This window comes from Apodemus sylvaticus, chromosome 23 (assembly GCF_947179515.1).
Source record: "Apodemus sylvaticus chromosome 23, mApoSyl1.1, whole genome shotgun sequence".
NCBI lineage: Eukaryota > Metazoa > Chordata > Mammalia > Rodentia > Muridae > Apodemus > Apodemus sylvaticus.
The window spans coordinates 33,410,649-33,435,921 of record NC_067494.1 but is presented as its reverse complement, the minus strand read 5'-3'; the positions used below and the strand labels follow the sequence as shown (position 1 = coordinate 33,435,921).

Sequence of the window (25,273 nt, the reverse complement as noted above, 5' to 3'; positions counted from 1 at the left end):
ACAGCAAAGAGTTCCAGGAAATGTGCAGAGTCCGTGTTGCTCTATGGGATGAGGAAGCTGCCATATTGAGAAGGACAATGAGAATGACCACTGAGAAGGACACCTGCATTGATGGAAGCTCAGGATTGATGCTGATGGCTCAAGGCTGGGGGTGGAGTTAGGAGACTGTATTCCTGGGTCCCAGCAGATATGGAACAGAAAAATCCCATCATACTGACTGTCAGGAGCAGTCATATCAAGGACAGTGGTCCACTGAGGAGGAAGGGAGGAAGGAACAGCCTGGGGCCTGACTGCATAAGTGGGGCATGGCCAACAGAACCCAAAGATCTTAAAAGCAGATAGATGGTTAGCCAACCCACATCTGGACTGGCTAACCCTCCCATGATTCTCAAGCTAAAATCAGATGTAATGGCTTAAGTGACTGCTAGACATATATTTTGACTCCTTCAGTGCCTTAGCTTCTACCCAGAAAGATATCTGTCCACACCTTTTAGCCAGCTCTGAGGCTGCTCCTCTACCTACTCCTCATAATTACCTAGAGGCAACAGGGTACTCCTGAATAGACAACAGAAACAGAGTTTTTTACCCCAGTGGAAAAGACTTTACCTAGTTGGGCTGACTACAGCCATTGCACTTAAGGCAGACAGAGTCATCACCTGAACTCACCACATTCATGATTGCCTGAGACCCTCCTCCTTCAGACTCTGAGAACATTTTATCTAGATGGCAGGATGTCAAGGACAAAGACAATGAATTGAACTCAAATTGTGAATCTTATACTTCTAGTAGCCTTGCTTTTAACCAATAGCTGCTCCTCCTCTAACACCTATCACCAGCCTTATGACCTAACTTGGATTATCTATAATGTCCCTCTGAGTGACACCTTCAGCAGGTGTATGGAGTAGCCCAACAGGTACCTGGCCTCCCCATCTCACCTTCGATATCTAGGACCTTGTGGGAGTTACCTGGTCTAGTGCCCACCTAAGAGAACATTATTTTTATGTATGTAAGGGAATAAAAATAGTAATAAAAAGCAGAGAATAAAAAGTGGAGGGGCTCACCATCATTATTGTAGATCATGGAACTGTATGAGTATGGTTATTTGGTGGACAATTCCAGTAGAGGTCAAATTTATTCAGGACAACTGACCCCCCAAAATCACTGAAGGATGGGTTTGGCCTAGTACCAAAATTCTCCAACCTGCAATATTAGAAACAAAAAAAAAAGTAATCCCATTCCTCACAAAATTCACCCAATAAGGAAAGGCAGCTATGGGATAGGGAATAGAAACAACTTGGGGGTTAAGGACCCACATTAACTCATGTTCAAGAACTGGGAATTTATTTTCCATCTGTCTTGTCAGAGAAACATGGTTCCTCCTGAAAGAGTTAACTCAGAAACTTGAAAGGGTAAGGGGCTGGGTTGCATTCCTCAGACTATCCCAACCCAAAGGACAGTTAACTGGGTTCCCTGGACCACCTAGGGAAAAATGAGGGACAAGAGACACAAAGACAGATAGTATTCTGATCAAGCTGTCAAATTTTTGTTTTACACACTCCTGGAATCAGACCACAATAGGGAGGGAGTAATCAACCTAGGGTTGAGGACACATTCCAAAGGACAGACTAGACTGACCTGACTGACTGTTGGCCACTTACCTCATCCCCAAGGTGACCAATCTGTTTAAAAGTATCACTGTTCTGCCAATCACACTGTGCCCAATGGTGTTTGCCTTGGGGACTGTATAAAAAGTCTGCTGTGCAGACTGTGGGGGTTGCTCTCTCTTCATATGCAGAGTGACACTAGCATGCTAGTATTTTTAATAAAAAAATTCCTCACACATTTGAATCAATTCTGTTTCTGCATGGTCTGCACAGGGGACCCAATAATGAAAGACTGGTAGAGTCTTTCACTCCTAGACCATTGAGGCAAAATCCAGTGTTGGCCCCACAAAAACCCACACCCCAAAGGTCATCATCACAATATGGTCTACCCAAAATCCCAATGGAATTGCACCCTCAGAGGTCCACACACAGGACCTTCAGACTAGCACTGACATGCCCCAAAAAACACTGTCACCATAGGGTCTACCCTAATCCCCAACAGATTTGAATTCTCTTAGGTCCAAACACAGGATTTTCAGGCTAGAAAGGACATTTTCTCTCTCACCTATAATAAGTCACAGATGAGGCTTTGCATGTTACCCATAATGATTTCACATCTAATTATTGGCTCTTTGTCAATGCTAACCCCCACCCACTTGCTGTGATGGCATTGCTTTCCATGCTTCAGTCCCTGAACATATAGAAGCAAATCATTGCAGATTACAACTAATGAGCCCTAGCCGGGTCAACTTACAGTTACAGGGCAAGGACTATGTGTAGGCCAAGAAATACATACCAGGGGGATGCTCTCACCTCTGTAACCAGACCATTCCCTGGGATAAAAGTAATGGGTCCTTCTTAGTCCCACATGAAGTCTGGTGGGCCTACTCTACTGTCCTAACTCCATTCATCCAAATGGAAGCACTTAATGCTTCCTCTGAATTTTGTGTTCTGGTTCAATTGGTTCCCAAGGCAACTTACTTTGTGGATAGCCTAGTGCTTGTATTTTGATGCTAATTTGAGCTCTGATCTAGAGGGAGGAGAATAGGATGATGAGGAAGGGAGAGGAGCTACTGAGGATTGTCATAGACAATGCAGAGAAGCTCATGTCCTGGAGTGATATGGGATAATGTATATGGAAATAGAGTGTTGTACTGGGAGATCCTCCCAGTCTAGCCTTACAGCTTGTACTTATACTGTTTGAGTTGAGATTTCTTTTACTGGACAATGGGTTGGAAAAATTCTGCAACACCCTTCTTTCTATTCTAAAGTGCAAATTGTGCATCCTTAAGAGTTAGGCATAGAGTTAAGGATGTACATGAAAGAGCTGGCCAAGGTGTCCACCTGGTGTCTTCAACCTGACAAAGCTGTCATGTAAATCTACAGCAAATACTCTACTTAGTGGTACTCATTCCCTAAGCTTGGTGTGTTTGCTAGTTTTAGGCTGACTACAGAGAAGCTACAGTCATTTGAGAGGAGGGAACCTCAATTCAGAAAATGCCTCCAGAAAATCAGGATGTGGTACTTGTTTCAGGAGAACATAAACTAAAATGTAATAATAAGGAGAAGACTACCATGGCCCCTAGAAAAGGATGACATGCAAATGCACAAAGCATACCATATTTTTACCAAATACTCACCAGAGGCAGAGAGAAGTAGAGACCTGATTAGGAGAGGGGAGTGGGAGGAGAAAAGGGAGACAGGATCATAAATGGGCAGAGACAGCAGAAAAACCCAAAAGGCCAGGAGAATGAATGGAACTATGCAGCTGTGGAGGGTGGAGTGAGGTGGCAGGAAACCAAAAGAAAGACCCAGAGTCCTGGAATGTGAGAGGCACCCAGGACTCAATAGGGATGACCTTAGCCAAAATGCCCAAGAGTGGGGAGATGGAACCTGAAGAGACCACCTCTAGTAGTTAGACAGGGCCCCCAATAGAGGGATGGGGACACCAACCCTCCTTCAAAGTTTTTTGACCCTGAATTGTGTCTGTCTTAAAGAAATGCAGGGACAATAGTGGAGGAGAGATTGAAGGAATGGCCAAGCAGTGTCAGATCCAGCTTGGGATCCATCCCATGGACAGGCACCAAACGTTAACATCATTACTGATTCCATTTTGTACTTGCAGACACAAGCCTAGCATGGCTGTCCTCTGAGAGGCTTAGTTAGCCATGGACTGAGACAGATGCAGATACTTACAGCCAACCATTGGACTGAGGTCTCTAGTGACATCCTAAGCCAGGCATCTGCCAGCTCCACATACAGTCCTAACCCCAGGTCCAACCTGACCCTGCTCTAGGATTCCCCTCTATGACCCCATTCAAGCCAGAAATTGAAGTCCCAAGGTGGGGTCAGTTGCAGCCTGATATGACCTTGCAGGGGGTATGGGTGGGTAGACGATTACTCTGGATTTTTTGGTGGGATACATTCAAATCCTGTTCATTACCTGGTTAGGTCTGCATCTTGCCTGATGTTTCACCTTTCAGCAACATCTGCTGTTTGCCCACCTCTTTGTGTCTCTGACCATCTGTAAACAGGTATCCTTAAGAACAGATTTGAGTCAGGCATTCTATTGTTTCCATGTGTGGTGTGCAGCAGGTGATAAGAATATTGTATTAGTGGGAGCACCCACAGCAGACACCGCCCACTGCCCTAAGCAAAACCACAACATTTTCCCTGTGGGCGATGGTAATGATGTTGCTGGGATTGTGCCCATGGTGGCTGCTGGGGTTCAGCCCTGCTGGCATGAGGACTTTGTATGCCAGTTATTATGAATTTGAACTATGTTCTTTTCTTGTTAACATGGGATCACACTGTGCAGCTCATATTGGTCTCAAACTCACGACCCTCACACCACAGCCTTGGTAGTATTGAAATGAGAGTCTTACCAATTAGGATGAGGGGTCTGAGAACTTCCCATTCTCTAAGCAGCAGTTAGCAGAGGTGGGCTATTTTTTTAGCACGGGGGATTGGAGGTTGAGATCCCTCACCTCAGAAGTGACTTAGCTCATTTATGACTACTGGGCTTAATGGCAAGAGAGGACACTTTTACAAAAACAATTCTTTCTTTTCCTGCTCTGGCTACTGTGAAGCAAACAGTTTGTTTTACCAGGTACTGTGATTCTCTGCCTCACCATAGGCCTAACACATGGAAACAGCTACCCATGCACTGTGAACTCCGAAACAGTGAGCTAGAAGGAAACTTTTCTTTATCACATGATCTGCTTGGTAATTTTGTCACTGCACCAGAAATCTAAGGTGGAGCCATGGAGATAAAGCTGGAGTGTCCCTGATCTCACATGATCCAGACATCTTTGCTATGTGTTTGTGGGAAGCACTTGGAGAAGTTTGGAGATGCACCCTGCTGGAGAACTGGGCAATGTTCTAATGGAGCAAATTGACATTGTGATAGAGACGTGATCATAGTGATAGGACTGAGGATTCTGATTGGAATCAGACTAGAGGGTACTCCTAGTGTAATATATCTTGGCAAACATCATACATGCAAAAAAACATGCACATGAACACATGCTAGTATGCACACATTAGCATACACACACATGCACAAAAGCAAATATATAATCACACATGTGCACACACAACACAGGATCAGACATGCAGACACAGACAAATACATGTGACACTTATGTTCCCTGAGAGCTTCTGAGGCAGAGTCTGTATGAGGTAGAGTGTACTTTAGAGAAGAGTGTTTCCTGAAGAGATTGGTGACATAAAGAAGCCAAGGGCTTAATACTGGGACAAGTGGAAGCATGGTATGAGGACAACTCAGGAATCTGAGAGCCATCAGAGTGACAGGTGAACATATGAATGGCTTCAGGGCCAGTGAGATGAGGTTCTCTAGGCACTGGGAGTCTATCAGGTATGATAGGGTTCAGAGTTGGCCTTGTTAGGTGATGTCCCTGTGGCAGAGCACATCTGGTCTGTGTCAGTAGAGATTGTCCTCTCACAGAAAACATCTCTTCTCTCTTTCAACAAACATCTTCCTTCTGCCCCAGATCTGATTTATTCACTAAAGGACACTTGCCTGCAATCAGGCATAAGGGAATAAGGTGGATCGTGCATGTAAAGAGGAAAAGTGAACACCTTGTCTCATACAATTATTGTCCTGTGGGTCAGGATGGACCTGTGGCTCCTCACAACCCTGGGATCCAACCCATGCCACATCTGCATGTGGAATTCCCAGGGTTACCATGCTTGCCTCTGTAGAAATGGGTCAAGCTGATGGTACCTAATGCTCTCCATGGTACTTCTGAGAATGCTTGCTGGGTCCAGAAGAAAGTCCACACTTAGCTTCTACACTTCCTCCTTCAGGTACCTGAAATCTTGGTCCCTTCAAAGACACTTTTAATGATTTGGCAGATTAGTGCCTGAACTTAATTTTCCTGGGGCTTTTGAACACCACAGGCCCAATTTTCCTATGTAAAGAAGATGCAGGGAAATCTCTGAGTTCGTCTTTCACAAACATCAATTTAATTCTCAGAGTTATAACAAATATATCAAGAAGCCTTATATCCTCTACTAAGAGTGAGGCAGGGCCATGCACCTCGTGGAGGTGTCTGATGTGAACCTGGGTAGACACAGGGGCTCCTGTAGCTGCCAGCATTGGACAGGCTTTCAGCCCCTGCTCTGAATAGTGATGATGTTGCGATGGCCTTGGACCACCTGGGATATCTTCATTTGCTTCCTTCCTCCTGGCTAGATTCAGGGCACTGATTGAAGCTAACAGACCCAGAACATGATGGCTTTCCACTAGGCTCCTCCTGAGGTCCATGTCTACACTTGTGTCCTCTCCAACACTGTGGCTGTAGGATGGTAGCATCGGGCATCCTCTGGTGATCTTCTAAAATGCAACAACACATGTGTGAGGGACTGAGAAACTCAGCTGCACAGGGCATCTCTCCAGCTGTGGTAACCCTGCTCCACACTGCTCCCCAAGCTGCCTCCTCCTCTGAACCTTCCTCTCCCCATCTCCTAGTTCCCACCCCATCCAACCCTCCCCACCCTCAGAATCTCCTCCTCTTCCTTCTCCCACTTCCTCTTCCTAGCATGGTCAGTACCTTCCTGTTGTCTCCTTCTTGTGCAATGTGCCAGATACTCATTATAGATGCCTTATGGCATGCTAGATCTGTTGGTAGGTTCAATTTAACCATAATCCCAGTGTCTACACCTAGATTCCCCATTTATCCTACCATATACATACACAAAAGTATAATCTGCCAGTTGACACAGACATGAGTAAAATAGAGACATTCAAGTAAACAAATATACCTGGGTCCAGCCTGATGGTTTTCTTAGGATGCCTTCCCCGTGTTTCATTTTTGTGGGGAGATTTTTTTCTGCCTCAGACGAGATCTGTTTTGTGTTGGAATACAGCAGCACAAACTCAGGAGGTTTCTTCCCATCTTCCTGGCCCACCACTTAAACCCTCTGGGTGGGCCCCTGCTGGGTTCCGGCATATCCTTTGCTGAGGTGGTGGGGTGGTCTGCTGTGCTTTCCTTGCTCTGGCTATTCTTGGCTCCAAAGTGCATGGAGGAAATGCAGGGCGCACTCCTAGAACTTATGTGGGCTTGGCCCATTGTGGGTGTTGTCTGGAGTGTCCTGCAGGGAAGGACACCAGGCCAACTAACACTTCTTGCTCTCCTCTCTCTAGGAGTGAAATGACCTTCACTCGTGTAAGATGACCAGTGTAATGCTCTTTGCTTTTCTCTACAACTTTGTTCAAGTTTGAAAGTGGCAGGATCATCAGGGGAAGGTAAAGGTGTCCTCAGTGGATTCATGGGCTTAGAACGGGTCAGGCTGTCACATTCATGTTGTTTCACAGCCTGCTGTTTCAGGAAACTATAACAGGCCATGGCCTGGTTGTATTTTTTACGAAATAGAGAGTCTTTTATATCTTCTTCTCTGAAGCCAAGGTGTCCCATGGCTTTTATAATGGCCACATCTGGGCCGAGGGTGGGCAGCTCCTCACAAGGATGCATGAACACCTGGGAATCTTCTCTGACCCAGGGATGCTTCAGAACTTCACCAATGGTTGGCCTCTGTTTGGGGTCTGCTATAAGTAAAATCCTAACCAGGTCCTGGAGTTCTCTTGATAGGCGAGAGGGGACAGGATACTTTCCTGACACAACCTGTCTTCGAAAATGTAGTAAGTTGGAAGCATCAAATGGTACCCTTCCGGTGATCATAAGATACAAAACGATACCCAGGGTCCATACATCGAGCTTGTGGCCGTCATATAGTCTGCCAAGGAGGAGCTCAGGCGCAGCAAAGGGGAAAGTCCCACAGTGATAGCTCAGCCGCTGTCCTGGCTTCACTTGGGCACTCAGCCCAAAGTCAATTACTTTTATTTTTCCATTGCTATCTATCATGATGTTGTCCGGCTTGAGATCTCTATGAACTATACCTTGGTCATGGCAATAGTTCATAGCATGTAAAATTTGTGTGAAGATTGCCCTGGCTTCATCCTCCTGCAGGTGGCCAGCCTCTAGGATGTGGTGGTAAAGTGACTTGCCCTCACACAACTCCATGATCAGGTATATTCTCTTCTCTGTCTTGATGACTTGGAACAGAGAGATAATGTTGGGGTGATTTAAAGTCATCATGCTCTCCACCTCTGATGTGACAGGATGGCACCAGTTCTCTTGCTTGGGAATAATTTTGACAGCCACGGGGGTGCCTGTGAGGCGGTGATGGGCCAACTTCACATTGGAGCGGCCTCCGTGGCTGATGGTCTTTCCAAGGACGTACTGAGAGTGAAAACTCTCTATGTTAGAAAAGCTGGACTCAGATCTGAGGTTCTCTGAATCCTCTTTACTCCCAAAACTCATTTGGGGCAACAAGGTATAAATGCTACCTAAGAGGTAGAAAAAAAGAGAAAGGGAAGAAAGAAAGCTATGATGAATACTAAAATAATGACAAACTAAGCAAAACAGAAAACTAAAACCCAACCAAAATAACAAGAGTAGATACACAGAAAAGTAAAGTCAAAGGAAAAGGCAAGGAAATCCAAAATAAAAAGTCCAAAGGAAAGTCTATAGGAGTGAGAGCTCAGCTCACCAACACTAAGAAGGAATATTACCAATTGTGTAAAAAGAAAAAGTTATGAGAAAATTTATAAATGATCAAAGAAATTTAAAAAATCAATAATTTGAAAATCTAAGCAATATAAAATTAAATGAAAAGAGAAAAAGGAACTCCAAACAAGCAAAACTATATAAAAGTTAAAACCCTAGAGATAAAAACAAAATATAACAAACTCACCAAAATTTCTAGAATATGCTAAGAAATATAAAAACACTGAGAAAACAACTTAATGAATAATTGGGAATGATTGGGATAGGGATGTGGAAACGGATATCTCGGAATTCATACAAATGTTTGATATGTATATATATATATTCCATCCTTGGCCATCACAGAGTTGAAAACTAATTGTAGTTTGATATTTTATCTAATTCTAATGGGCAAGGGCCCATTGCTGGTATGGGTGGATGTGGGGGATGGAAATCCTCTTCTATGCTGTCCATGGGAGGATATAAGCTGGTGTGGCCACTGTAAACAAACATGTGGGTATTCCTCAGAAAACTAGAACTAGATGTGCCATGTGACCCAGCTGTCCCACTCCTGGGATATACTCAAGGGATTGCTTTTCTTACTGCACAGACACATGTACATCCATGGTTAGTAAACAGCCTAGATGTCCATTCAGCTAAAGAATGGCTAGTGAAATGTGGTACCTTCACTCAGTGGAATGTTATTCAGCTAGAAAGAAAACTGACATCATGAAGATTCCAAGTAAATGCATGGAACTAAAGGACATTACAGTGAGCTAACCTAGACTCAAGAGGACAAACATGGCGTGTTCTCAAACAGGTACATCCTTATTCGACAAATTTATTAGTACACCTCTCTTATCTTAGAGAAATTACATTTACTAGTTTAACATTTGATAGTGTAACTGTCAAGTCTCAGAGAAATTTCCTTGTGCAATAACACAAAACTCACAACTGGTCAAAGACTGGAGACTAAGGGTTAACAAACCGCTCAGACAAAAATTGGGATGACTATATTATACCTTCCCTCCCTCCCTCACTGCTTGCCTCACTCCCTCTTTCTTTCCTCCCACCCTACCTCCCTACATCCCTTCCTCCCTCACTGGCTCAGGGACTATCATGGAAAAAAGGGAACAGAGAGATTGTAAGAACCACAGGTTGGGAAGAGCCAGAGCAAAATATGTTATTTATACAACAAGACCACTGCACCCATGAATTTACTACAGAGTGGCTGCCAGCCTGAGATCTGCACAAAATCATGCACTCAACCATGACTAACCCATAGTGGGAACATTGACAGTTGATGACATCTAGGAAAGAGAGAGGCATTATCCTTAAGGATGTGGCTCCTGGAATGTCAACCATACTCCAGTTGAAGTCCTCACACACATGAACATATGACAGCAGGCTATTAAAAAAGAAATGAATGTGTGGGTTGTGGGAGTGGCTGGTGTGAAGGAACTGGGAGGAGTTGAAGAAGGGCAGGGAGTGACTAGGATCCAAACACACTTTATGGCGGTCTGAAATTCTCAAAAAATATTATCAATTTTTAAAACCACAAAAATTCAAAAACTTAAAACCCCAAACAAAGCCAAAATAGAAACAACCAAAAATACAATAAATATGAAATCCTAGAAGAATATGAGACCGCCAAAACTGTCACAAAATTCCCCAAAATGTAAATGTCATAAAAACAAAAGAGAATTTCAAACAAAAACCTCAACAAACACTGAAAGTCAAAAACCAGCCTAGCAAAGAAACCAGAAAATTAAGTCCAAAGCATAAAAGTTTAAAACAAATAACCCCCAAGGTGGTAGTGGTGCTTACCTTTAATCCCAGCATTCAGGGGGCAGAGGCAGGTGGATCTCTGAGTTTGAGGCCGGCCTGGTCTACAGAGCAAGTTCCAGGACAGTCAGGGATACACAGAAAAACCCTGTCTCAGGAGAAAAAAATCGACAAAAAACAAAACAAAACCCCTCCAATATCCATAGGTTGGGGAGACATTTCAGTACTTAAATAGCAAAACACAAGTGCAGAATGTGGGTCATTAGAAACCCTGTATAGAAACTTTCAACCGAGTAATTGTAATTTCAGATTATGACGTGGATCAAAGACCCCAACATAAACCAGGACATACTAAGGCTAATAGAACAGAAAAGGGGCGGGGAGGGATAACCTTGAACTCCTTGGCCCAGGAGACAATTTCCTGAACTAAACACCAGTGGGTCAGGAACTAAGATCAACAATAAATTGGACCTCATGAAGCTGAAAGCTTCTGTAAGGCAAAGGACACTATCATTAGGACTAAACAACAGCCTCCAGATTGAGAAAGGCTCTTCACTATCCTACAGCTGATCGAGGGCTAATATCCAAAATATAGAAAGAACTCAAGAAGGAGCTTACCTCCAAAAAACCCAACAACCAAATAATAAAAAATTATTACCAATAAAATAAAACCAGTAATCAAAAAATGGTTATAGCTCTAAACAGAAAATTCACAACAGAGGAAGTTCAAATGACTGAGAAGCACTTTAAGAAATGTTCAATATACTTAGTCCTCAGGGAAATACAAATCAAAATGACTCTGAGAGTCCCTGTTACAACCTTCAAAATGGCTAAGTTCTAAAACTCAAGTGATATCACATGCTGTTGAGGATGTGAAGAAATGGTAACACTTCTCTGTTGCTGCTAGGAGTACAAACTTGTACAGCTACTCTGGAAATCAATTTGGCAGTTTCTTAGAATATCTGGATTAGCTCTAACTCGAGAACCTGCTCTACCATTCCCAGGCATATACCCAAAAGATGTTCCACTATCCCACAAGGAACATCCTCAGCACTATTCATAGCAGCCTTATTCATAACAGGCAGAAACATGAAACAACCCAGATGTCCCTCAACTGAAGGCATTAAGAAAATTTGGTTTGTTTACACAATGGAATACTACTCAGCTATGAAAAATAAAGGTGTCATAAAATCACAGGCCAATGGACTAAACTTGAGACTATCCTCATGAGTGTACTAACCCAGACCCAGAAAGACAAATATGGTATGTACTCACTTATAAGTGGATTTTAGCCCTAAAGTACAGGATAACCATGCTATAATCAACAGACCCATAGAAGCTAAGTAACAAGGAAGACCCAAGAGAGAATGACTGAATCTCACTCAAAAGTGGAAATCACTTTGAGTTGGATGGAAGGAGGGACCTGGTGGGGAGAGGGCTTGAGAGGGGAGCATGGATAGGGATAAGTTTGGGGAGAGCAGGGAGAGGGAGCAGAAGAGCTCTCACTGTGGTGGATGCATCTCTGGGATGAGTTGGAGACTTCACAGGGATGATGTTGTGGGAGGCTCTAGGGAATTTATGAGAGTGAAGCTAGCTGATATTCCTAGCATCTAGGGTTGGAGAGACTGAAGTGGCCATCTTCTGTAGCCTGGCAGGATTTCCAGAATGGGGAGAGGGACACTAAACAACCTATAAAATCTTCAACCTAAAATTTGTCCTTCCTTCAAGATGTTCATGGATAAAGATGAAGAGTATTTGAAAGGCCAACCAATGACAAGCCAGACTAAAAGGATAGAACCTAAGGTAACTGTCTTCTGTGAGGCTTCGTCCTAAAACTGAAGGAAACATATGCAGAGACCCAGACTCCAACGCTAGGCAGTTGGAGTCTTGTGGAAGGGTGGCGAGAGAATGAAGCAAGCCAGAGGGGTCAAGGACAGCACAAGAAGACCTAGAGAGCCAACTAACCTGATCCCATGGTCAGAGAATGAAGCACCAACCAAAGAGCATGCAGGGGCTGGACCTCGGCCCCTACACATTTGTAGTGTATATGCAGCTCATCTTCAGGGGTGTCCTCTAATGAATGCAGCTGTCTCATACACTGTTGCCTGCCTTTGGATCTCTTTCCCCTAGCTGGGCTGCCCCTTTCCTGGCCTCAGTGGGAGAGCAGAGGCTTAGACCTACTAGGACTTGATGTCCTATGGCAGGGTGGTACCCAAGGGTCAGCCTTCCTTTCTCTGAGAAGGGGAGGGAATTATAGCAGAAGGGGCATGTGAGGTGGAACTAGGAGGAGAGGAGTGAGGGGGGCTATGACTGGGAGGTAAGGTAAATAAATAAATAAATAAATAAATAAATAAATAATCTTTACAAAATTAAGGTACATATCTTACCTTCGGAACAATGGCCAAGCTGACTGATGGCCTCAACACTATCCCTTACACAGGTGTTCTCACACCTGCCACAAGTGCACCTAAGCACACTCGTGCACACGCACACTCTCTCACTCTCAAACACACTCTCACATACACTCTCACACACACTAACACAAACACACAGGTGCACTCAAACCCACGCACTGCTATCCCTACACAAACACACACAAATAGGTACTCACACACAAGTAAACTTAAAACACAACACACACATTCTATACACACACACACACACACACACAATCACACACACTCAAGTAACACTCCTCCCAAACACACACTGATCTAGCTACACATTCTCATGCTCACACACAAACAAATCAAATATAAAATCCACACACAGGTAACAAAATACAACCAAATCGCAGAAAGCACCACTCCAACAACTCCTCTCAACGCACTCAAAGAAATCCAGGTGTGGCCACAGCTTAACATGTGCTGGCTGGACTGCATCACAATCCCTCCTCATGAGGTCAGAGCAGGACCTGTCCTGACAGGGTTGGGAGGGACTCCAAGCCTCTGGCCTAGGTGGGCTATGGAGACTAATATTAGGCTTTTAGAAATCAAAGCCTGTAGGATGTTTTGCTGTCCTTAGGACTCTGGTTAAAATGATTTCTGGGTCCTCTGCTTTAAAGTCCTCATACCTACACTCTGTGCATCAACATGTGTCCCAACTGATGGGTCCTAGATGATGTTAAATCTTAACATAAAAAAAAATGTTCTGCTTGTTAAGACCTAGGTGGCAGCTGCCATTCTGACATTACCATAACCATTTCATTTTATACCTGTAGCCGGCCATCTTACATTATTACAGAGGACCTTTCTTGAGCTTGGCTAACCATTAACTGCATACCCCATTAAGTAATATGTTCTGGTGTTCTGACCCTTGCCCTCCTTTAGGAACAATCATAACTAAGGTCAGTTAGAATGGCTTCCTATAGTAAGCAAGAATAAGCTTGAACCTGAACCAACCACCCAGGTGTCTGGCAAGATTCACTGCACCTGTGTATAAGCTTTTATGGTTGCTGTGAGCTTCTGTGGTCTTTGCCATTTATAAGCCTCTGGGAAGCAGTGTGGATTGTAGTCTCAACTCCTGAGTCCTCTCTCCAGTGGCTGTTGCCAGCTGTACCATGGGTATCAAGGTTCACCTGACAACAATGTGGAGGCTGGTGGAGTCATACTGACAGCACCATGTACAGGAAGATAGGCATCGTTTCAGGGCTCAATCTGGGAAATGTAGTAACTGAGAAGACCACACTCACTGGCTTTCTGGATGGCCTGGGTCAGCTTCTTGTGCTGCTTCATAGACTCTTGGGTATGGAGCATGGAAGATGATTCTCCTATGAGCACAAACAAACTGTTCCAAGAACTTCACATCCCTAAAGTCAACATGCAATTTGAGATACTTGCACACGGGACACAGATTCCCAGAAACTTGATTGTTAGGAATACCTCTCTGATCCATTGTGCCACCAGCTTTGTGGTTAAGGCAGTATTCAGCCCAAACATGGTGAGAGCCATAGCCATTCAGGTATTCTCCTGAATCCAGGGAATTCCAAGGTTTGTTCTCATAAGGGGAGAAGAGAAGGGAGGTTGAAGGGTCTTCTTCAGGAGGGCCTCTGGTGCAAAGAGTCTGGAGGGGAACCTCAGCTCCATAGGAACTTCCTAAGAGTGTAGAGAACAGCATTAGCAGCATGTGGCACAAGGAGGCAGCCATCATGATGTGCACACATGATTTCCAGCCTGCTTGAAGAACAAATGAGCATGCTCAGGATACAGACTAGGGCAGGTATGTGCGATTTTCTTATGTGGGTGAGTGGCAACAGCTTTAGGGTTTGGCTGTGGAATAAATGAAGAAGAGAAGTCTAGCCATCAGCTCCTTGTTCTCTGTGGCTGTCTGTGGATGTGATCTGAAGGGCTTCTTCAGGTTCTGTCCCCTTGTCTGCAGCAGGTGACTGGAACCTTGAACTGTGTGCCACACAAGCCCTTTTCCTTGATACTTGTGCTGGGGTGATTTATCACATCCACAGAAACAAAACAAAGATAGCAAGCATTTGTCACAAGCCAAGGGGAAGCTGTAGGACCTTTAAACCAGCTACTGTCATAAGAAAAATTCAAGTTTATCCACGACTTGCTTTCAAATAAAGGAGACTCAGACTTTAGGTAGTCTACTTGGCTTGAAAATTACTGGGGGACACCTCTAATCTACTTTTCTGACTGCTGGCTTGGCTACCTCCCCAGTGGTGCTCCCCAGATCCTTGCTGTTCTCCTGGTAGTCACATGCTCAAGGTTCCCATCCCTGAATGGCCACTTCCTCCTGCTTCTTCCTATTTCCTCCCCCACCCCCCTCCTCCAACCCTAACCCACCTTCCCTTGATCCCTCTGCCACTTGGCTGTAGCCTATTTTATATAACCAGTATTTTAAATCAAGGAATAAGGTCTGCATAGCAAAAGCTTGTGAGTGGAGAAATTACTCCTGGACCTTAGGGTATAGGACTTAGCATTACAACACAAAGCAATAGACCAAACCTTGACCAGGAATTTAGGCCGAGCATACAAGTTTTATGGACCTTAAGATAGGCCATAGATGTACAAATCCTGGTTGAAAAAAGGATTCTGATCAAATTTGTGGATCACTATAGAACAGATATTTAGAACACTGCACAGGGCAAGACAGGCAGAGAAGTTCAGGTTGGCCAGCTCAGTTCGATGGTGTTCTTTAGAAGTAGTACCATTTATTAAAACACCTTCATAAAACTCATTCCTCATTCCTTATTTTTCTCACCAGTTCTCCTTCCTAACCACAGCCACCTGGAAATGGACAGAAAGCTCCTGAAAGCTTAGCATCCTAGAAGATACTTCCTAAGAGTCTCTTCTTGTGTTTCTGGAATTATCCACTCCAGTGTCTGGCCTTTGCAGTGTACAGTCATCCCAGCATCTACAAGGTGTTTCTTGAAGTTCTGTAGGATGAGTTCTGATGACTTATGGGCAGATAAGCTGTACTGGCTAGTTTTGTGTGTCAACTTGACACAGGCTGGATTTATCACAGAGAAAGGAGCTTCAGTTGGGGAAGTGCCTCCATGAGATCCAGTTGTGGGGCATTTTCTCAATTAGTGATCAAGTGGGGAGGGCCCCCTGTGGGTGGTACCACCTTTGGGATGGTGCTCTTGGGTTCTATAAGAGAGCAGGCTGACCAAGCCAGGGGAAGCAAGCCAGTAAGAAACATCCCTCCATGGCCTCTGCATCAGCTCCTGCTTCCTGACCTGCTTGAGTTCCAGTCCTGACTTCCTTTAGTGATGAACTGCAATGTGGAAGTGTAAGGTCAATAAACCCTTTACTCCCCAACTTGCTTCTTGGTCATGATGCTTGTGCAGGAATAGAAACCCTGACTAAGACATATGCTTTCCACATTATATATTCAGACTTGCTGGGAGACCCAGCCATGGAATGATGTATGGTTACTGTTCCTGGGAATCTTAAGGTAAATGGGAGTAATTCCATGTATAAACCTTGAACACTGCCCCCACACCACCACCCAAATAACAGAGTCTCCTGGTCTCATATTCAATAGCATACTGTCAGAATATTGAAAAGATAATATTTTAATTGCTGCTCCTAAAGTAAAGCCTCTGTGTTCTGGATGAACTCTAGGGCAAGAACAATCCAACAAAGCCAGGATGCAGATGACAATTGTGAAGGATGCAGGGTGATAGCAGACTGTCTTTGACAACAAGTAGCCTAGACACACAGAGCATGATCGCTCTCTGACCACAGCTTCTCTAAACCTGGTACCCATGTTTAGTGGCTGAGGAGCATCACCTATGTCCCCTGAACACTCTGAAATAGCCACCATTTCCTGTTCTCTGCCACCCATCTGCCCTACAGGTAGATGGGCAGAGAACAGAAAGGTTGGCAAACTTGAGAAGATCATTCCTGGCCTACATTCTGTGTGCTACTATTCCCTATCAGTCCAGGAAACATTACAAGATAGATAGATGTGCTATTCTATATGTCTGTATATAAAAGACACAAACTACCTCATAGCACAAAGTGATAGTTAATAATATTATTACTCTTATAGATTAGTTTGCGTGATACTCACTAAGTACTCCAGCCATGGATACATGCACACTGGAGCAGCAGAGAACTTGGAAACCTCTTGGGCCCACAGGCCTGCTGCCCTGCAGTGGCAATATGGCTTACACTAAAGCCAAAAGGTCCTGAGCAGCTGTCACTCCTGAGTCACACCCTCTGATGCAGGTTCTGGGTTAGCGCTGCTCTCCACAGTGCTCAGAGAAGCTTCTCTGTGCACATCCAGAAGCTGTGGGGGAGGAGCATGAACTCAAGATTGTGGCCTCTGACCTCTACAGAGCCAAGGCTATGGGCCCTGAGGGAACATCATTGGAGTGGGGAGGGGAGGAAGAAGGGGGGGACATGCCATGGAGGACATTGAGCCCTTGAGAAGTTTCTCCCTGACATCTGTCTGTGTTGTTCATAACCTAGAAAGGCAGTGAGATGGGATATGAAAATAGATGTTTGTTTTCATTGAGAGTAAACTCTGTAACTATAAAAAGATTAAATTTTACTAAAGTGATTCTAAAACAGAATTTAAACCCATAAACCTCTCTGCAATAGCAGTTTCTCCATGTAACTATACTGTCTGAAAATAGGTGTGAGGTAAATTACCGGTCAGAATTTCATTCTCTCTTCAGTTCCTATCACTCTCTGTATTGCCTTTGACTGACACAGTTGAGTCATTAGTAATGCAAACTAAGGTTAGACACTTTTATGACCACTTCACACCTTTCTAGGTGTTTTTATTATACCTATTTTTCTTATAAAGAGATAAACATTTTTGAAGTAAATCATAAAACTGTTTTCTCAATAAGATCTACATGTCCATGGAAATGATGACTTTTAACAAAAACTAACAGGAAATACTGTCCAGTTAGTCTGTCATCTGTATCTTCAAGATTTTCTTAGATCAGCATGTATAGTCCCTTTTCATTTTAATATTGCAAGACTAGTCTTCCTATAAATGTGTCCAAATATGTGATCTGTCCTGTATTTATGAGGATAACGTCTTTCATGTTAGCTAGTCTACAAAAAGTAAAATTGTTTGAATGGCAGTATTGAGAAAAATAACTGTGGATTTCAATAAAGTTTTGGAAATAGAACCAATACAGAAAACAGAAACTGAAGGAATTCTGGAAATGGCAAATCCAGGAATTTGTGCAGGACGTATGGAGGTAAACTTCACCAACAGAATAGAAGCCATGGCAGAGAGAATTTCAGGAGTGGACAATATCACAGGAGAAATGGATACACTGGGCAAAGAAAACACTAAATCTAAAAACTTCCAGACACAGAACAATCATAATTGTTCCTGTCTGAAGGAACTGCAGGGACAAAAATGGAGAAGAGCCTTAGGAAAAGGAGGTCCAGCGACAGGCCAAATTGAGCTCCAGCTCAAGGGGAGGCCCCAAGGCCTGACATTACTACTGAGGCTATGGAGTGATCACAAAAAGGGGCCTATCATGAGTGCCCTCTGAAAGACACAACAAGCATCTGAAAGACTCAGATGCAGATATTTACACCCAACAGAAGCTCCCGACCCCTGTGGTTAAATTAAGGAAACGCTGGAAGAAGCTGAAGAGGAGGCAGACCCTGTAAGAAGACCAGCAGTCTCAACTAACCTGGACCCCTGAGATCACTCAGACAATGGATCAGCATACACTAGCTGGTATGAGGCCCCCAACACACATGCAGCAGAGGACTGCCAGTTCAGGGAGGATGTACCTAACCCTGAAGAGATCGAAAGCTCCAGGGAGTGGGGAGTTCTGGTGGGGTGGGAAATAGAGCCTGGGGTCTTTCTCATGGGATAGGGACAGGGACAGGGAACAGGGACAGGGGTATGCTGGGGGTTTGGGGAAGGTGTGGGAACTGGAACAGTGAGAATGTGGACCTGAAGGTTGATAATAAAATCGTGACTGCAAATAAAGATTAAATACAATTTTTAAAAAATGATAGTGTACAATTTTGAAGATTATTATACAAATTAAATGGAGCAATGAGACATGAATTCTTTCGTGTCTAATAAGTGTTTGGAAAATGAAGGTCATCATCATCATCATAATCTTTTGAAACTAAAATTTATTTTAATCTTTGGAAAAATAAAAATAAAATAAAATAAAAAAGAAATATAAGGAAAAAAGAAAGAAAACCTGGCCTCTTGGTCATCGACTGAGTATCTGACGCAGAGGCACGTATAACATGCTTGCCAATTTGGAATAATTCTTGACCTGACTTTTATAGAAAGACTGACTTCTGTCCAAATGAACCATTACCTGGTCTGCCTCCAGGGGAAGGAGTCTAGACAGGCCTAGGGGCAGGGGCAGAAGCCTCCACATGCCCACTAAGCACCATTTAACTGCGTTGTCACCCAGTGAAGGAAGGGCTTAAAGCCCTTTTCTGAGGGGATAGTGAGGCAGGACAGGGAAGGGAGGTGAGCTGGGTGGCAGGTCAACATACACCAAGTGGGTTGTAAAACTTGGTGTGGTGGCTCAGGACCTTAATTCTTGTATCTGGGTACAAATTTCTAGTTAAAGGCTAGCCTGGGCTACAGACTGAACTCTTTGACCAAAAGCCAAAGACTTTGGAGGAAGGGGGGGAAGGCCTGGAGCAGCTGCTGGTTGCCTGTGTTGTCATCTGTTAAAGCGCACTAAGAAGTAAAGGACCAGAGAACTCCTGAAGAGAGAGCCTGTTTTGGAAAAGAGAGGAAGGGGTGGGGTGAGGACTGGAAGGAACTTGGGACCTAGAATCTTCTGGAAAGAGTCTCTGGGCTGAGTGATCCTGTCCTACCACACTGTGTTCCAGGATTCACTTGGGTTCCTGTCCCAGGAAGTCACTGGCTAGCTCAAGACAGAGACAACTCTGCTGCCCCGCCCTACACCACCACATGCTTTGGAAATTCACAGGCCAGCCTTGAACACAGACAAACTGTATTGCCTCCTCCTCCCCATCCCCACCCCCACTCCCATCACCCCACTGTCCCCATCAGATCTCTGGAACTCACCATGTCACCCTAAACACAGACAGACAGACAGACAGACAGTAGGCACAGCAGGACCAAGTGGCAGGAAGGACCTTGGTGGCAGCAGCCAGCTCCATAGCTCCTTCTCTAGAACCTGGTGTGCAAAGGAGCGATTTTAACTGACTGAAAGGGAGTATTGCACTATCTGTAAATGATAAGGTGATTTTTTTTTGCTCTAAATCCATCCCTGTCAAACCAATTCAAAATATCATCACATAAAGCCAAAAACACATTTATTGTTTTTCTCATCTCTAAGTAACAAGATGTTATATATCTCTCTCTTATATCAATGAATTACCTGGTGCGGAACCCTTTGTCCCCTTTGTCTTCTGATTTATTCTTGGGTTTATTTTATTCTCTGCTGTTCCCTGTAGGCCTCTCAGACCTAGTCAGCTTCCAATCCACACTGCTGCAGCCTATATCACTGCCAGAGCTCTATTCAGGCCATGGGTTCAGTCAACTTTTTATATCCGGCTTGTAAGGTTCTAAGTAATAAGTTGGTCACCATTTTGTTGCTGAATTTTTCGCACCCAATTGTCTAGTAAAAGAAATCTCAACTCAGTCAATATCAGCACAAGCTGTACATCTAGACTGTGTGGATCTCCCACTACACTACTCTATTCCCATCTATGTTATCCCATAACACTCGAGGTTTCTTCAGGACGGGAGCTTCTCTGCCTCCTCTTTGATGATCCTCAGTAGCTCCTCCCCCTTACCATAGCTCCTTTTCTCCTCCCCCTAACTCTCAGCTCCTCCTCCTTGCTCCTTCCCAATCATCGACTCTAGCCTTTATTTGAAAAGTTAAGGTGGGGAAAAGGTTCACAAGGCACTTGTACATTTGATCAACTCCTTGTCTGGAGCCTCTCCCAGGAGTGGAATTAGCATCAAAATACAAGCCCAGGGCTCTCCACAACAGGAGGGAGATGCAGACCAGGGCTGTCTTCCTTCCCACAGCAGCTATAGAAAAGGGATCTCAATCCAGGTGTGCTGAGCACTAAAACCTTCCCTTGAGCTTTACCTTAAACCACCCTTCTGATGAAACACCATGTGATTCTGTACTCAGTCTGTGTGTGAGCGTGTGTGTGTGTGTGTGTGTGTGTGTGTGCCTGCATGTACTGTTTGTCCCAAGAATGAGCCATTTCATGGAGCTACTGGGTCAAGGTGGTAGAAGTGTGGTGTCCTGGGAGCAGACTCATGCACAGGGATCTTTTTCCCTGCGTCTCATTGGCTCACAAACTATTACCATGAGGCACTTATGTCTCTGAAAAGAATTAACACATAATTTGTGTTAACTCTTGAAAGAAAAACAACTGCTGGTTGAAGAGTATTTTGTGTTGAAGAATAGAGAAAGATAGCTTGGAAATGGAGGAAAAAAAATTAAACACCGAGAGGAGGTCACTTTTATCCATCAGTTCAATATTTGCAATGACAAAAGTAACTTCTGGGGCCTGTGGTTAGTGACATGGGGAATTCTGATTTCTGCAATTCTCAGGATGCCATCATGATTTGGAGAACACAAGAGCAAGGAGCAGATGTCTAGACTTCTCTTCTTCATTTATTCCACAGCCAAACCCTAAAGCTGTTGCCACTCGCCCACATAAGAAAATCGCACATACCCGCCCTAGTCCGTATCCTGAGCATGCTCATTTGTTCTTCCAGCAGGCTGGAAATCATGTGTGCACATCATGATGGCTGCCTCCTTGTGGCACATGCTGCTAATGCTTCCTACACTCTTAGGAAGTTCCTATGGACCTGAGGTTCCCCTCCAGAATCTTTGCACCAGAGGCCCTCCTGAAGAAGACCCTTCAACCTCCCTTCCTTTCTTCCCTTATGAAAACAAACCTTGGAATTCCCTGGATTCAGGAGAATACCTGAATGGCTATGGCTCTCACCATGTTTGGGCTGACTATTTCCTCAACCACAAAGCTGGTGGCACAATGGACCAGACAGGTATTCCTAACAATCAAGTTTCTGGGAATCCATGTCCCGTGTGCAAGTATCTCAAAGTGCATGTTGACTTTAGGGATGTGAAGCTCTTGGAACAGTTTGTTTGTGCCCATAGGAGAATCATCTTCCATGCCCCATACCCTGGAGTCTATGAAGCAACACAAGAAGCTGACCCAGGCCATCCAGAAAGCCAGTGAGTGTGGTCTTCTCAGTTACTACATTCCCCAGATTGAGCCCTGAACCGATGCCTATCTTCCTGTACATGGTACTGTCAGTATGACTCCACCAGCCTCCACATTGTTGGCAGGTGAACCTTGATACCTATGGTACAGATGGCAACAGCCACGGGAGAGAGGACTCAGGAGTTGAGACTGCAATCCAGACTGCTTCCCAGAGGCTTATAGACCACAGAAGCTCACAGCAACCATAAAAGCTTATACACAGGTGCAGGGAATCTTGCCAGGCAGCTGGGTGGTTGGTTCAGGTTCAAGCTTATTCTTGCTTACTATAGGAAGCCATTCTAACTGACCTTAGTTATGATTGTTCCTAAAGGAGGGCAAGGGTCAGAACACCAGAACATATTACTTAATGGGGTGTGCAGTTAATGGTTAGCCGAACTCAAGAAAGGTCCTCTGTAATAATGTAAGATGGCTGGCTACAGGTCTAAAATGAAATCGCTATGGTAATGTCAAAATGGCAGCTGCCACCTAGGTCTTAACAAGCAGAACTTTTTTTTATGTTAAGCTTTAACATCATCTAGGACCCATCAGTTGGGACACATGTTGATGTACAGAGTGTAGGTATGAGGACTTTAAAGCAGAGGACCCAGAAATCATTTTAACCAGAGTCCTAAGGACAGCAAAACATCCTACAGGCTTTGATTTCTAAAAGCCTAATATTAGTCTCCATAGCCCACCTAGGCCAGAGGCTTGGAGTCCCTCCCAACCCTGTCAAGACAGGTCCTGCTCTGACCTCATGAGGAGGGATTGTGATGCAGTCCAGCCAGCACATGTTAAGCTGTGGCCACACCTGGATTTCTTTGAGTGCGTTGAGAGGAGTTGTTGGAGTGGTGCTTTCTGCGATTTGGTTGTATTTTGTTACCTGTGTGTGGATTTTATATTTGATTTGTGTGTGAGCATGAGAATGTGTGGCTAGATCAGTGTGTGTTTGGGAGGAGTGTTACTTGAGTGTGTGTGATTGTGTGTGTGTGTGTATAGAATGTGTGTGTTGTGTTTTAAGTTTACTTGTGTGTGAGTACCTATTTGTGTGTGTTTGTGTAGGGATAGCAGTGCGTGGGTTTGAGTGCACCTGTGTGTTTGTGTTAGTGTGTGTGAGAGTGTATGTGAGAGTGTGTTTGAGAGTGAGAGAGTGTGCGTGTGCACGAGTGTGCTTAGGTGCACTTGTGGCAGGTGTGAGAACACCTGTGTAAGGGATAGTGTTGAGGCCATCAGTCAGCTTGGCCATTGTTCCGAAGGTAAGACATTTACCTTAATTTTGTAAAGATTATTTATTTATTTATTTATTTATTTATTTATTTATTTATTTACCTTACCTCCCAGTCATAGCCCCCCTCACTCCTCTCTTCCTAGTTCCATCTCACATGCCCCTTCTGCTATAATTCCCTCCCCTTCTCAGAGAAAGGAAGGCTGACCCTTGGGAACCACCCTGCCCTAGGACATCAAGTCCTAGTAGGACTAAGCATCTCCTCTCCCACTGAGGCCAGGAAAGGGGCAGCCCAGCTAGGGGAAAGAGATCCAAAGGCAGGCAACAGTGTATGAGACAGCTGCATTCGTTAGGGAACACCCCTGAAGATGAGCTGAATATACACTACAAATGTGTAGGGGCCGAGGTCCAGCCCCTGCATGCTCTTTGGTTGGTGCTTCATTCTCTGACCACGGGATCAGGTTAGTTGGCTCTCTAGGTCTTCTTGTGCTGTCCTTGACCCCGCTGGCTTGCTTCATTCTATCGCCACCCTTCCACAAGACTCCAACTGCCTAGTGTTGGAGTCTGGGACTCTGCATATGTTTCCATCAGTTGCAGGACGAAGCCTCACAGAAGACAGTTACCTTAGGTTCTATCCTTTTAGTCTGGGTCTCAAGTTGGGCTTGTCATTGGTTGGCCTTTCAAATACTCTTCCATCTTTATCCATGAACATCTTGAAGGAAGGACAAATTTTAGGTTGAAGATTTTGTAGGTTGTTTAGTGTCCCTCTCCCCATACTGGAAATCCTGCCAGGCTACAGAAGATGGCCACTTCAGTCTCTCCAACCCCAGATGCTAGGAATATCAGCTAGCTTCACTCTTGTAGATTCCCTAGAGCCTCCCACAACAGCATCCCTGTGAAGTCTCCAACTCATCCCAGAGATGCATCCACCACAGTGAGAGCTCTTCTGCTACCTCTCCCTGCTCTCCCCAAACTTATCTCTATCCATGCTCCCCTCTCAAGCCCTCTCCCCACCAGGTACCTCCTTCCATCCAACTCGAAGTGATTTCCACTTTTGAGTGAGATTCAATCATTCTCTCTTGGGTCTTCCTTGTTACTTAGCTTCTATGGGTCTGTTGATTATAGCATGGTTAACCTGTACTTTAGGGCTAAAATCCACTTATAAGTGAGTACGTACCATATTTGTCTTTCTGGGTCTGGATTAATGCACTCATGAGGATAGTTTCAAGTTTAGTCCACTGTCCTGGGATTTTATGCCTTCTTTATTTTTAATAGCTGAGTAGTATTCCATTGTGTAAACAAACCAAATTTTCTTAATGCCTTCAGTTGAGGGACATCTGGGTTGTTTCATGTTTCTGCCTGTTATGAATAAGGCTGCTATGAATAGTGCTGAGGATGTTCCTTGTGGGATAGTGGAACATCTTTGGGTATATGCCTGGGAGTGGTAGAGCAGGTTCTCGAGTTAGAGCTAATCCAGATATTCTAAGAAACTGCCAAATTGATTTCCAGAGTAGCTGTACAAGTTTGTACTCCTAGCAGCAACAGAGAAGTGTTACCCTTTCTTCACATCCTCAACAGCATGTGATATCACTTGAGTTTTAGAACTTAGCCATTTTGAAGGTTGTAACAGGGACTCTCAGAGTCATTTTGATTTGTATTTCCCTGAGGACTAAGTATATTGAACATTTCTTAAAGTGGTTCTCAGCCATTTGAACTTCCTCTGTTATGAATTTTCTGTTTAGAGCTATAACCATTTTTTGATTACTGGTTTTATTTTATTGGTAATAATTTTTTATTATTTGGTTGTTTGGGTTTTTGGAGGTAAGCTCCTTCTTGAGTTCTTTCTATATTTTGGATATTAGCCCTCGATCAGCTGTAGGATAGTGAAGAGCCTTTCTCAAT

General features: G+C 44.2%; 1 protein-coding gene, 1 non-coding gene and 2 pseudogenes across 2 annotated transcripts; 2 read left to right on the top strand and 2 right to left on the bottom strand.

The window, feature by feature from the left end:
- Positions 1–3,125: 3,125 nt before the first annotated feature.
- Positions 3,126–3,231, top strand: LOC127674279 (U6 spliceosomal RNA). The gene has a single exon (XR_007975330.1). It is a non-coding gene; the product is annotated as a U6 spliceosomal RNA (small nuclear RNA).
- A 2,751-nt stretch (positions 3,232–5,982) lies between these two features.
- On the bottom strand, positions 5,983–8,449 carry LOC127673718 (sperm motility kinase 4A-like). The gene is made up of 2 exons (XM_052169502.1): positions 7,250–8,449; positions 5,983–6,462 (listed from the first exon to the last, which is right to left on the bottom strand). The coding sequence occupies exons 1-2, from the start codon at positions 8,447–8,449 to the stop codon at positions 5,983–5,985; spliced, it is 1,680 nt and encodes a 559-aa protein (XP_052025462.1).
- A 5,525-nt stretch (positions 8,450–13,974) lies between these two features.
- LOC127673717 (28S ribosomal protein S18b, mitochondrial-like) lies at positions 13,975–14,611 on the bottom strand (annotated as a pseudogene).
- A 7,052-nt stretch (positions 14,612–21,663) lies between these two features.
- Positions 21,664–22,297, top strand: LOC127673716 (28S ribosomal protein S18b, mitochondrial-like; annotated as a pseudogene).
- Positions 22,298–25,273: the final 2,976 nt, after the last annotated feature.